General features: G+C 36.5%; 2 protein-coding genes across 2 annotated transcripts; one reads left to right on the top strand and one right to left on the bottom strand.

Annotated features, from left to right (window-relative positions):
* Nucleotides 1-3,208: 3,208 nt before the first annotated feature.
* Nucleotides 3,209-6,538, bottom strand: LOC141596863 (uncharacterized). The gene is made up of 4 exons (XM_074417123.1): nucleotides 6,311-6,538; nucleotides 4,470-5,755; nucleotides 4,039-4,185; nucleotides 3,209-3,917 (listed from the first exon to the last, which is right to left on the bottom strand). The coding sequence occupies exons 2-4, from the start codon at nucleotides 5,734-5,736 to the stop codon at nucleotides 3,859-3,861; spliced, it is 1,473 nt and encodes a 490-aa protein (XP_074273224.1). The 5' UTR covers nucleotides 5,737-5,755; nucleotides 6,311-6,538; the 3' UTR covers nucleotides 3,209-3,858.
* Nucleotides 6,539-6,625: 87 nt separating this feature from the next.
* Nucleotides 6,626-11,802, top strand: LOC141596862 (uncharacterized). The gene is made up of 3 exons (XM_074417122.1): nucleotides 6,626-6,734; nucleotides 7,948-8,054; nucleotides 8,955-11,802. The coding sequence occupies exon 3, from the start codon at nucleotides 9,846-9,848 to the stop codon at nucleotides 11,328-11,330; it is 1,485 nt and encodes a 494-aa protein (XP_074273223.1). The 5' UTR covers nucleotides 6,626-6,734; nucleotides 7,948-8,054; nucleotides 8,955-9,845; the 3' UTR covers nucleotides 11,331-11,802.
* The last annotated feature ends 3,138 nt before the right edge of the window (nucleotides 11,803-14,940 follow it).

Raw genomic sequence — 14,940 nt, 5'->3', positions numbered from 1 at the left:
GTACTATATATATACTATGTAAAAGTCAAGCTGTTCACGGGTCATTCCGTTCATTAGGCTCGTCCCGCCCGACCCACTTATTTCGTGGGCTTGAACAAGTATTTTTTACCCGAATAATTAAGAGGGCGGGCCAAGCCCAATCCACCAAGTTAAATGGGCGGGTATGAACAATAAGAAAAGACCGCGGGCAGGCGCATTAAGCCCGTTTACTATTTAAATCATTTACTTTTACTTTAAAAAAAAAAAGACATTTTCAAATAAAATTGTATCAATTTTATAGGGGTGTGGAACACTAAATAAATACTACTCCCTCCATTCAACTCCACTTTACATGTTTGTTTTATCACGTTTGCCAACGCGATTTTTACGCGATAAATATCTTTAGCTACGTATTTGCAAAAATTATAAAAGTTAGATATTTTTAGTATAGTCTTAAAGACGAATCAAATAAGATCCCACATGAATATATTTTAACTTATGTATTGAGATAAAATTGAAGTTGAATGTCCGCTTGTGAATAGTGTGCAAAAGAGAAACATGCAAAGTGGAGTTGAAGGGAGGGAGTAATATGTAAAATATAATACGTAAACTATAAAGGTTATAAATATAACGAATATATTTATATATTTTAATTAATAAAACATTAAAATTTAACAAATGTTCAAACAATAATGTTTACGTTAAATCTTTGCATCTAACCTTATATGTATTTCTTCATTATCCATATATTTATACACCTCACTTCAAATTTCAAATCAAGATATGCGATATAAAAAAGTAGCTTGAATAAAAGTCATTTTATAATACCGAATACGTAATTAACAATTGAAGTTTCGTGTTATGACACATTAGCCCATGGCCCGCCCGACTTTTGACTAAAGGGCGGGCACGAGCAAGGATAATTGGTCCATAATTATAACCCGACCCGTCCACTAAAGTCTTAAAGAGTAACTATTTTCTTCACGACCCGACCCATATCCGACCCAAGCCAACATTTAAACAGCTCTATTCAGAACTAATTATAGTCATTTAAACAATTTGAATCTCTGTGTTACAAATAAACATGATTGCAATGGTGCATGCTTATGTGATAAGTCAGACAAAAATGCAATTAAGGCTTTCGTTTGCTGAATGGCAGATTGTAGATTCCGAAGTTTAACACGAATGTGAAGTTAAACATCTAAAGCAAAATAAAATTAACGTACATAATACGTTACTATAATATGAAAGTGTAGCATTTTGTCGTTATAGTGACATTATTGGAAGTGATAAGATATAAGAATGCGGCTTATTGTCTCCCTGAATCATGATAAAGAGAGATGCTTAACTCCTATAGCCATGGTTTTGGTATCATATTTTTGACGTAATATTTTTAAAGGATATTTTACATGGTATCCCTTAATATTTTGATTTTTTAAATGGTACTCCTACACTTTTTAAAACATATATGGTACTCCTAATTGTTGTCATTATTACTAGTGTACCCCTAAACTTTTTTTTCCATCAATTAAACTCTCTTTTAGGCGTTAGGTAATGACTTGGACGCGTAACCAAACTTGTCATTTATTATCCCATGACATAAGGACTCTAATAGGCTCAATATCCATCTCGATCCTAATATTTTATTGATATATATGGGCTAAAAAATTTTTGACGGAAAATTTATTGATTCCTTGCCAAATTATCACGTCCAAAGATGGATATTGAGCGTAATAAAGTCCTTATGTCATGAGATGATAAGTGACAAGCTTGGTTACGCGTCCAAGTAATCACTTAACGCCTAAAACTGAGTTTAATTGACGGAAAATAAAGTTTAGGGGTACACTTAGTGATAATGACAGCAATTAGGGATACCATGCATGTTTTGAAAAGTGTAGGGGTACCATGTAGAAAGTCGAAAAATTAAAGGGTGCCATGTAGAATATCCCTATTTTTAAAATTGATAGTGCACACGTATTTACGAGTGGCTGAGACAATCGAATATGATGTACTCCAATTTTTCTTTTATCTCTGATACAATTATATAATGACTGTTACTTCTGATGACAGAATCGCGCTTTAGAAAATTATTGTGATTTTGGACAATTGATAAAAATCTCAACGAGGAGGAACTTGTAATGCCATAAATTAAGCATTTGAAAAAAAATTGAAAATTTTAACCAACTAAAAAATTTGAAATTCCCCATTTAGTTTTCACACTATTTATAAATCCTCTGTATAAAGACATTAAAAATAACTATCGCGAAAGTGGTAATTAAGCCCCTTAATTTTGTTCAATTGTGAAATTAGGTCTCATAAGTTTTATTTGGAGCAATGAAGCCCCTTAAGTTTCACCAAAAGTGAAATTCAACCCAATTTTTATAATTTTCCCCAAATTCTTATATTAAAATCACTTTTGATACAATTTATCAAATATAATGAATTGTTTTATCTTAAATTTTATAGTATGTAGACAATTTATTATATATGTATGAATATTATATAAATTATAAAAAATTTACTAAATATGTATGTAAAAGTGTTCTTCAATGATTAATAAATTATGTAGAAATTCGTAAAGTTGCAATTAGCAACTTTTAATTATTTAATAAATTGTTTAATACTAATATAAAATGTTTTTAATTAAAATTCTTGTGAAAATTTTAAAAATAGGATTGAATTTCACTTTTGGTGAAATTTAAGGGGCTTGATTGCTCCAAATAAAATTTATGGGACCTAATTTCACAATTGAACAAAATTAAGAGGCCTAATTACCACGTTCGCACAATAACTATTGTATTACGTTTCATATAACGATTTTATATAAGACCATCTGAAGAATGATTGGACTAGTGAAGTTGGCAAACCAACATGATTATGGTTGGTTGTTCAAATAAAAAGCCAATTAGCCAACAAAAGATAAGTGTCTTATTTTGGCATCAAGCCGTGAGCAAAGCCACCAAATGATTGTGATTTTATTTTGGGGTGACTAGGCTAGCCACCAAATAGTTGTGAGGTAGCTATCGAAGAAGTAGCGATGCACATACATAATTAAGTTTATGTGGCGTAGCACTATGCCATACTCTTACGCCAACCAAGTCAATTTTACGTTTTTATAATCAAATCAAATCATCATTTTGGGAATAACCCACTTGATAATCTTCAAGAGGTGGGGGATACAATCAAATGTATGATGTAGCATATCGGCTAGTAGTTCGCCCATGTCTAATTTTTATAATTAGTTTTGTTTTTGTTGTTTAATGAAGCACAAGATAAGTACAATATTAGACCCGTGACTTATTGTCATCATACCTCAATGTTAACCAACCACTAGGAATAAATATGCTATGTTATACAGTAAGGCTCGCAGGTTAAAGAATTATAACGGAGCATAGATTTCTTATAATAGCATTGGGTATGATTAACTAATCCTACGTCGTGGGGAAATAATACTACATTTCGTAGCAACCTTCAAACTTAACGAGTCCCTATAATTTTGGTGGGTATCGAGGATTTGCTCCTAAGAACCGCTGTTTAGTCGCATTTCTCTTGATAAGATTTTAACCAACTAGAAGCACATCAAGTAGCAACTGATAAACTTACATGTCCATAAAGAACAAACTGATAAATTTTGAGATATTCATCACGCTTTTCCATCATCCCTTAAGCGCCTGTCACTTGAATATTTGGCCCAAACCGGAAAAACAGAAAGATAGAACGAAAGAGCCTCTTAGGCTCTTAGTACATTCGGAAACTTTACTCATTCCCATTCACAGACGGAACATCACCACTAAAACTGACCCATGCCATGAGGTTTAGCCTAGAATGCAACGTAGGTCGTCAGAAACTCTAACTCAGCTTGTCTTCAGAAACTCTAACTCAGTTTGTCTTCAGAAACATTAACTCAGCTTGCAGTCTGCTGACTTGTTCTTCTCTAGCTGAGTTTCATGAAATTCACATATGCTCAGTATTCAGATTCCAATTCATTACTAATTACTAATAGTCTCGTATACACTACGGAGTAGTATTCAGGATACAAGTAAGATTATTCATAATTACCTGCCAAACACTTCTTCAGGTAATCAATATATTCAGATTTATTCTCCGGTTCCTCTTTTTTCATAACCAAACTTTGGTCCGGCTCTTTATTTCCGTGCTTCGGTTCACTTTCCTGCCTTTGCTTCTGTGGCGGCGCGTTAATCCAGGCTGCATTTACAACCCCGCAGAACTGTTACTAACACAGTAACAGACAGAGGAATTTAAAGACGGTCACCGCAACTGTAAACTATAAGTGGAGCAGAGGAAGTCCTTCAATAAAGTTTGTTAAGGATTTCAGTTCAGGTCGGTTTCGATAGTTTCAGTCAAAAATAGCATGGCCTAACTGTTACTACCATCAGGCATCAGCACATACGCAAGAACGCTACCAAATGCACCAAAAACAACGGTCAAGATTACCAAACAATTAATAGGAATAATTGCAAGAGACTTACAGTCTGGAACACTGCCAATCACAGAGCATCGGATAAAAGAGGATGGATTGTAGAAGTTGGTGTTAATTTTATAGCAGAAAGAAGCTAAGGTCCGGAATTCGGTCTTATCAATATTATTGTCGGTAGGAGCTGGAACCTCCTCAAAAAACTTGATCAAAACAGCGCGGGAGTAAGGTTCATAAGAGCGTGCACGGTCAACCTTGAGTTCATCAGCGACAATGTAGCAGAAGAAGCGGCCACCCATGTGGAAAAGATCTCTCCAAATAGAGTAGGTGGGTGTTGCGAAGAGCATGTTCTCGTCCAAATCAATAGAATGAGCCATAACTTGTTCCTTACCTGAATCTAAACACGGATACTTAAGCAAGCTGATGTCCAGGGGGGTGGCGAAGGGGCCTCGTTTAATAACCTTTAAAGGGTGTTCACTGAAACTAACATCGGGAACATACGGAGTTCCTAGCTTCCAGGCGCCAGACCCGGTAAGCTGGTAAAGGGAATTGTATTCCTTGACAAAGAGGAGGCCGTAAGGGAAACGGACAGACAGTTCTGAATGCGGGATTGGGTCCTCCCAGCGCAGGTCGTCCAAATTAAAGACGAGAAGATTAACAGACGAAGATATAAAAACACGTCGATCCACCACGGTGGCACAGTCCACAAAGTTAGCGTCCTTCCACTCAATAATGGGGAGTGGAGGGTCAGGCAGGACTAGCCAACTGTTGGAACTAGGATCATAGCGCTCAAATAAGCCTGTAGTAATACCGCTGGGAACGAACTTCATTAATCTGTGCACGGCACTGTTCTTCAACAAGCTGAACACGAGGGAACCAAGGGCGTAGATCATACCATCGGCAACAAAGACACAAGGAGTCATCTTAGGACTATGCATGGGTGGCAGGGACTGCATTCCTAGCTTCGGGTGATCAGTGTCAAAAACCTGAGCCTGATAAATGAGCCTCTCTTCATCAGCAGAGGAAAATCGCGGATTGTCAAACCTGCCACCAAGGAAGTAGATTTTGGAGCCAAGGTTGACGGAGCCAGAGTGCGGCAAAATGCTGTTCCTCTCCTTGAACGTAAAGGCAGGAGAAATAGGTTCCGAATCACAGATGAACCCCTCTTCGTCTATATGTATCACTTGGTCTATCATATCATTTGCCGGCTCAATAATGTATGCTGAATAAGACATTTTCCGACATTTACCATGATCCACAAACATGAATATTGTTGGTCCATTTTTCGTCTCATCATAACTATTTGATATTGCTTCACTCATTTCCTCCGAATCAAACCCACTGTTACATAATTCCAAAACAAATGATGAAATGGAGAGATGATAATAATAATAATAATAATAATAATAATCCTTTTAAGCCCTAACTTACTAAAAATTCTGAATCAAATTTAGTTTAATAATCGACAAGATGAATTTATTAGGCAACAGTGTGGGGGTTTGAATGGTTTTACACTCTGGTTGTAAATTATAACGAAATGGTAGAAAACACCATCACTCCCCAAAAGAAAGCGTGGGTTTGGATCTGTTGTAAATTACTATAAACAACTGTTGCAAACAAAATTTTGTGATTAGGCAAACCCTAAATCTTAGTAAAACACTGCGGAAAATAGTCACAGATGAATTTGGCATAAGAATCTCCGATCAAAACGATATTGAACAAGTAATCATACTCATGATCTACTCTATTCGCAATTCAATCAATTACCCAGATTTTACACTAACCCTAATTCCGATCGAAAAATCCAATTGAAATCGAAACAAATTCAACCATCAGTAAATATTAAAAAGTATAAATGAATAATCTAAAATCTATCAGATCAATGATAATTCTTACCTACAAGTAGGGAGTGAGAACAACTCCGCGAGTAACTCTCGTGTAAAACGGTTTTTAAAATGAAACTTGTAAAACCATAGCAAAAAAACTTTGATGTCCTTATCATGGAAAGTGATAGTTGGCCGAAATTATTTTAACGGGCTTATTTAGGTAAAATATCACTTGGTATTATAATAACACCTTGTATGAAAGGTTGTTCTAGGTTTTACCTAGCATATGCGTAATACAAAAGTAAGATAAAATGAAGCATCCGACTAATAAGCATGAGTGCATGACTATACAAATGTTATCACAAGCATCAATTTACAAATTTCGAAATATTTCTTTGTAAACAACATTATCAACTCTTAGTTGAAAATAAGTTTTCTTCTGGTACATTTTAAAGGATGCTTTGTAACGTCTGAATGTGACAATGATAACCGAGGTATTTTTTAACATTCCAATGTTACTTAAATTGATTTATGAGTCCATAAATGATTAATGATTGCTTGTTGTAGAGATGATTCCAGTTTTCATGCAAGAATCATACTATTTTGATTGATTTACTCCACTCTTGAAAATCTCGTGTAGCAGTGAATCAATTAGAACAATTAGAATGATAAATAGTGTAAAATTGGAAGAGTTTTATAGTTCTAGAGTCGAATAGCCAAAAAATTACACCTTCTGCATCGCGGCCCGAGAATTGTGGCCATGATAAGCGGGTTTGTGCATTTATAATTTCAAGTTTAAAAAAATGATTTTTTTTTCTTCAAAAATAAAGTTAGATCATTAATTTAGCATTTGGTGGCAAAAATTTTATATTAATTAAAAATCGAAAATTTAAATATTTTAATCTTAATAATGTGTTATATGCAAAAAAATTAAATAAAAATAATCAAATCGAGGTTGCCTGATTACGTAATTCAAGATAATAATCATAATAGTGAAGCTGAATTATATACCAAGTGTGTATCAATGTTGTTGTAGTTTTGATTGCACATCCCTATCGTGATGATTCTTTCATTTCATCATTAATCTTTGAATGATAAATTCAAAATTGGAAGAGTTTTATAGTTCTAAAAAGTTTGTGAATGGGCGGAATTGTCGAAAATGATTCAAGTGAATGCTAATGGGACACCACTACCAGTTTTAGATAGAGCATTTAGCTTTCACCCTCTAGGCGTTGAGTTAGTTCTAGTTCTAGAGTTGAAGAGCCGAAAAATTACACTTTCTGTGTTCGAGACCCGAGAATTGTGGTCATGTATTTGGTGGTAAATTTTTGTTAATTTTGAACATCGAAGGTTGAAATGTTTAAATTGGGGCAAAAACAATTAATCTTATAGATTTCAATAATCATAATAGTGAAGCTGAATTATATACGGAGTATGTATCAATGTTGTTGTAGTTCGATTGCACCGTGATTGTCTATTATCAGTCATTAATCTTATAGATTTCAATTATTAAGTAAAAAGTTTGTGAATGGGCGGAATTGTCGAAAATGATTCAAGTGAATGCTAATCACAACTAGTTTTAAAAAAGCATTGCTTTAGTCAAAATTGAGTTACCGAATTTGCTGAAACCCTATTTAATGAGTATGTAATGGTTCCTGTATGCTGATTCGATCCTAACTCTAGATTGCCTTCTATTTGCTTGATCAGGTAGCAGCAATGGCTATTGGCAAGAAAAAGCGAAAAGAAATTATCATAGCTATTTACCGGCTTCACTTTAGAATTCACTAAATGGCCGTAAGTGGTTCGTTATTCAGGTTTGTTATTCTTCTCAGTCTCAGTCTTACTATGTCAATATATTATGTTTACTTGTATCAGCTATCATCAGTTTTATTTCACTCTTTATAGTGTCTGTGTCACTGTGTGTACCGTTCTTCTGATATAGCTTTGCAACTGCAAATATCTTATGATAGAAATATAGATATTATTGGATGTCAGTGTGCTGCTAGTGTCGCTAGCCATTTTTTTTCACTTATCTTTCAAGTTTATGGGTGGATTTATCAGGACAGAAAGAAAGAATTAATTGGATTAATATTATTGGATGTCAGTGTGCTGCTAGTGTCGCTAGCCATTTTTTCCACTTATCTTATGGTCATTGTAAATGTATAATGACTAACTAAATGAATAATTTTTTTTAAGAACCGGTTTCCAACTCTAGAGCATCTAAACATGCTGATAATGCAAGATAAATGGAGAGTCTAGCAGAGGGCAAAAAGTGCTGTACAGTCTGTTTTTGTGGCCTCAGCATTAGCTTATCATCTTCAGAGCTCGAGTTATAGAGAGGGAACTGGGAAGGGCTGTATACATCTAGGTCCTCTTCTCTGCTTAGAGCTGAATTCTTTGTGGAGGCATTGGATTAATGATGACTAACTTTTCTGGTATTACATATCATGCTTGATTTGCAATCTCAATGAATCTACACTCCTCAAAATCACCTTTGAACTACATTTTGTGCATTAGCTCCAGTTGGTTCCAAAGTTTCGAGCTTTAACAGCTTATTTCCTAGGAGATTCATGGCCATGTGCTCTGACACAGTTACCATGTCCTATTATTCTTTTTCTCATAGTTGTTAAATTTCACTGCCCATGGAATCACATTCTGTCTCCTTTACCTGTTACTCTGCCTCTTTACCTTGAAAGACACTATACTGTATGCAGATATCTCAAGTTGTAGGAATCGTGTGAAAACTGGATTACACAACAATATTCTCAATGCGGCCCTTTAATCTTTCCTTTATGCCTGTATGCTGAGCTAGGAGTCTAGGACACTACGGCATCAATTGTTACCGTGTATCACACTTGAGAGATGAAAGTAGATTTTGGAGTACATGTTAAGGGTTCTTAAAGGAGCGTAAAGTCAAGAACTGATAGTGTTAGTGACAGCATCAAATCTGTAAAGTTAGCAAGTAAATCAGGATGTTGACAGTAGCGGCAAAACTTGTTATGTAAATTTTTGGAATCTTACAGTGTTGTCTGTCTGGACATTGGTACCCAGTAAGGCTCTGATATGGACATACACGATACATACCGTAGCACTAATACAAGATGGTGTCCAACTCACGGTTAGTGGAATTGCTGTTCGGAAACTTTCTAAGAGGCAGAAGTTGCAATGAATGGGGTCGAGAAGAATCTATTTTTCGCGTTTTCATATTCCAACCTTTGCGATTTTAAGAGGCCATGCAGATGCTATATGTTTCATGTAATGCTTGATTTGGTAAAACAAAGGAAATGAAAACATCACCATCCATTATCATTTACAAAGGGAAAAGGGAAACTCTTGTGATTGACTCTAGTTGATGCCAATCTTGGCTGATGAACGTTTGTAATTTGCTGGTGGGGGTTGAATCTGATGCCTTCCTTATTCTCCTCTTTTCTTTCAGCTGTTTTTCATGGCTGTAGTTGTCTATCTTTTCTTTTGTGGACCCTCAGATTTTGCTTTTTAGTTTTCCTAAGATTATATAAACAAACTAGACCTACTCCTCTATCATGCAAAATTGCATGTGTCTTTCATAAATAAGAAGCTTCTATTTTTGAGCATTTGAGTCGATTATGTCAAACCAGCCTCAGCCTCGTCCATGGTTCCGTCTGGGCTCCCTAGCTCGGCCGACTCAACCACTGGTCCCTCCTCCTGCCCCAGCCCCAAGTTTTCGGCCTCAAATGCAACCGCCTTCTGCTCTTTTGCCTAGACCAACCTTGACCCGACCCACATTTAGGCCTCCTGTTGGTACCCAGCCTCAGCCAGGTCAAGATGCTGCTCCGCCTCTTCAACCTCCCAGAACTCTTGCTCCACCACCTCCACTGCCATCAGTTACCCGTGCTCCTATTGCGCCACCACTGACACCTTCCTCCGTGAGCTCGCCAAAACCACTTCCTAGAATTGCTACAAGATCTGCTGTCACTCGAAAATCTCCTCCCACATCTCCCACCTCTCAGAGATCACCTCTGCCATCTCCGGCCACTCAGAAATCTCCTCTTGCATCTCCCGTCACTCAGAAATCTCCTCTTGCATCCCCCATCACTCAGAAATCTCCTCTTACTTCTCCTGTCATCCAGAAATCTCCTCTTGCATCTCCTGTCACTCAAAAATCTCCTTACGCATCTCCTGTGACTCAGAAATCTCCTCCTCCTGTGTCTCCCGTCCCTCAGAGATCTCCTCTCACATCTCCTGTAAATCAGAAATACTCTTCTCCATCACCATCTTCACTACCTCCATCTCCTAAACAAGGAACTCAATCGCCTCCACCTTGGGTCCCGTCTTCCCCTGCCATGAAACAAGAGGTAGCTAAATCAGTGTCAGCTTCTCCATTTCCAAAACCCGCTTCTCCTTATGCAAACAAAATAGTTTCTCCCACATTACCATCTTCTCTGAAACCTTCAAATGGCTTTGTCAGTGCGGCCATTAACCCGCCAGTGCCATCACCAAGAGCAGCTAAACCTCTTCCAGAGACTCCTCCTGAGTCGCCCAAGATTAAATCCGCTCTTCATTCCCCTCCTTCATTTTCCCTGCCCCCTTCACAATTTAATTCAGGCGGAGAATATGAAAGAAAGATTCCTGCCATATCTGAGCAGAAAACAGTTCTAAAACCACATGACAATATATATGTGAAACCTAAAGAGCAAGATATTAAAAGGGCTTCTGACTCTGATGAGACGGGCCTAAGAGTTATAACGATTTGTGGTGAAAACAAAGGTGCTATCATGGAACTCGGGTACTCTCCCAGAAGACAGGGTGACCCTCATAAGCTTAGAAGTGATGGGGAGTTATCTGAAGGAAACTCAAGCAATGAGGGAAGGTCTAAGATGCAAGGTAGAAATCATAATGCAAGGGCGAGATCGTCAATGCCAACTCATACATTCATGAATAGCAACGTCCAGGGTATTAATAGCTCCATTGTATTTAACAGTACATTGTCTCACCATGACCCCGGTGTCCACCTTTCTCTCAGTCGAAAGCCAGTAAAAGGTCACCATAAGGAACATTCAAATGGACTTCACGTCTTCCACAAGGAAGCAGCAAATCGGTTCTCCGATTAATATATATAACGTTGTGGCGTGGCTTGTGAGGGGTAATAGAGTCAATATTTTCGTCAAAATCAGGACATACAAACCTGAATATTCACTCCCCTGTTTGGTCAAGGAGTGTTTAATGCGTAACTTCGTCAAGATTGCATGGGTCTCTAATGTATCACTTGCCGAGGACTCGTGGTTGATAGGAAATTATACCATAGTACCAAGTTTACTGCAAGTGACATTGTTTGTACTTTCTAATTGCTGAATCGTGTGTTTACTTCATTGAATCCCTAGTTAATGGCAACTATTATGAGATATGTTTACACGTAAGTCATAACGATCGATAACATTACCCTAGATTGCTAGAACCTCAATAGCTCCATGGGCAAGAGGGGGTTAAATGTACGCGCGAAGTCTTATCCTTTTTTTATACTTTACACGGTGGTTATTTCCGGATGACCCATAATGAAAAATTGTCATTAAGGGTTTGTTTGCATGCATGGTTTCGAAACGCAATGAATGCAATTTCTTTAGCTTGGGTTAGCAAATGGGATTGAGGGGTAGAGAAATGGAGGATTCCTATTTTCTTCTCCAAGACGAATTAGATTATCTCCAACTTACGAAAAATTTGGAGGAAAAACTCACCCAATCCATCCCTCCTCCTTCCAAAAGTGTATTCGGAAAAAGCCCTAAACAATAACATGGTTTCAAGGTTATCACATATACTCGAGGTTTATCTGATGCGATGCGCACTATAGGCTGCGGCTGTGGGTTCTCTTATCCTCCAAATAAAAATCAAGACTATTACTCTACAAGTCTACATATTATGATGTTTTTTTTTATATAACAAAGTCGCCATTTCTAGTGGTGACTCTTTCATAGTCGCCACACGACTTGGAAACCTTTACTTTAATCTAAAGAATGTGTAATGGGCATAAAGTTAGCACCATTTTATGGTCATGGCTACATTAGATAATACTTTAGTGCAAATCATTTTGCAAATTATTATGAGAGGAGAAAGACGAGACATTGAAAGTGGAGATGCCTTTTTTTTTTCCCCTATTATTATTATTATTATTATTATTATTATTATTATTATTATTATTATTATTATTATTATTATTATATCATTTGTAGGTATTAGGATTCTGAGGTTTAGGATCATCCTGCTCTTGGGCAAATATTCATGTTAGTACACACACCCCTTGCACTTTTGTGTCGCTCAAGTCTCATCTATCACTTTAGATTTGTATGCTATGCTATTGGAATAAACAGTGGCAGTGGCGGAGCGAGGGTACTGGTTGGGATGGTCGCTCTCTTTGAACAATGTTCTGTTTGGATGAAAGGCACACCACTTGGCAAATTAGGATTAGTGTTATCAATGATATAGGTTTTCATGAAGTGGGTGCAAGCTAACCATTGTGCCTCTCGCCCCAAAAGCTGTCATTTCAACACCCCGCTTAATTTGTATAATTGAGAAATAATTAAATATAATCATACTTTGTTTTTCAGTATATGATTAATATTTGCATAATTGTTCCGACTGTTCTGCCATCAGACTAGAGATTAATTTCTTTAACTTTTGCATATAGATTGTTGATGAAATAAGCCTTTTATTTTTTTAGAGGAAGTCTGTACAGTTACATAATCTTCCTGGTTGGTTGTGACTGTCAAATAGAAGAGTCACCTATGGCTGTAAGAAGTTTCTATGGAGTAACATTTAAAACTTCCTCACTAAATTCTCAAAACCTCACCTAACACTAAAATCTAAATTATTGGTTATTGTTAAATCAATTTGTTTTGTAAATTTGGGAAACATCATTCGACTATTTGAGCCTATAATTTGATTCACAAATTCTCATTAGACGGACACTATCCGTCTATACGTATAGACGGATACCACTTCCCCTCATAAAATTACCCGTTTGTCATAAAGTGGGAAGACACAACGGGTGTCCCCACCTTGTCCCACCTCTACCCATTTTTATTAGCCTTTACCCGTCTTTTCGCCCCACCCGTCTATATCAAGACCTATTGAATTTGATTTGAGTGGCTAATGTTAAAGCAAATTGTTTTGCTAGTTTGCCAAACATCATTCGACTATTTGAGGCTATAATTACATTTGAGTCCCAAATTGTTTTGCAAGTTTGGAAAACATCATTCGACTATTTGAGCTTATATATTATAATCAATGGCGGGATTAGGAGTTGAATTTAGAGGTCGAAAAAATTTGTGTATGTGTGTGGTGGGGGGTGGGGGCCTCTCAATTTTCTTGTCTATTTCCTCAAACAATTTTATATTTTATTATTATTATTATTAGTCATTTATCTCTTCAAACACTTACACTATTAGATTGTTCTAAAATAATTCAGACCGTTAAAAGGAAATTCAAGGAAATGAAGAGGATCTCATTTGCTCCATCAACAACAACAACAACAACAACAACAACATCAACATCAACATCAACATCAACATCAACATCGAAATTTTAATCCCAAAAATGAATTGGGGTCGGAAATGATCATCTTTTAAACCGTCGCAGGTGAACGCACACCTCAAAATGCGAATAGAAAATGGAAAAGTGAAACACAAAAGGAAGAGCGAAAATGTAATATAAAGTCAAAGTAAACTTACAGATTTTAAAATTGAATTCCGGATTTTTTTTATAAACACTTAAAATTTAAATCGAGCGAAGAAATTAAAACGATTTGAAAATCGAAATAGAATTAAGGATCTGGAATGCCCTAAAGTAAACCAAGTAAAATATATAAGAAATTGTTTGGTAAAAAAGTGTAATAAAGGAGAGAAGAACAAATAATTTTTTTAAAAAAATTAAATAAAAACACTAAATAAATATGTCAAAAAAAACATCAAATACTAAAAATCTACACGTATGCTTTCCCTCCATTGTGCCCTCTCCGTCACCATACTCTCCTAGAGCCCCAAAAATCTCATATCGTGCTCTATCACTCTCAACCATGTCTGTCTCGGTCTCCCTCTACCTCTAGGGACCTTTTCGCTTCTCAAGTCCCCACCTCTCCTAACCTGGCAAGTGCGTCATGTCTCCTTCTCACATGGCCAAACCATCTTAGTCGATTTTCCATCATCTTGTCCTCTATTGGCGCCACTTTTGCCTTTTCCCGAATCACCTCATTCCTTAATCGATCTTTCCTTGTATGTCCGCACATCCATCTCAACATCCGCATCTCCGTCACACTCATCTTTTGAACGTGACAATGTTTCACGGCCCAACACTCGGAACCGTAAAGTAAGGCAGACCTAATTGCCGTGCGATAAAATTTTTCCTTTAATCTTTGGGGCATATATTTATCGCATAAAAATCCTGAAGGCTTATAATTTGATTCGATAATTTGATTCAGAGTGACTAATGTTAAAGCAAATTGTTTTGTAGGTTTGGGAAACATCATTGTCAGATTTTCCTGAATTATAGTGATAATTGCATGTTTTAATGTTCAATGTTCAATGTTCAATGTTTCTTTGAATTTAGATTATGATGGATACGCCAAATTTGTTGTATTTGTTATGATTCTTTTTGTTACAGTAACAAGTATAAGTCTTTGATGTAACTTTGGACATTAATACATCTCCTAATCCATTATTATCCACTTATATG

This window comes from Silene latifolia, chromosome 8, assembly GCF_048544455.1.
Source record: "Silene latifolia isolate original U9 population chromosome 8, ASM4854445v1, whole genome shotgun sequence".
NCBI classification, from domain to species: domain Eukaryota; kingdom Viridiplantae; phylum Streptophyta; class Magnoliopsida; order Caryophyllales; family Caryophyllaceae; genus Silene; species Silene latifolia.
This window is presented reverse-complemented; position numbering and strand designations above follow the sequence as displayed.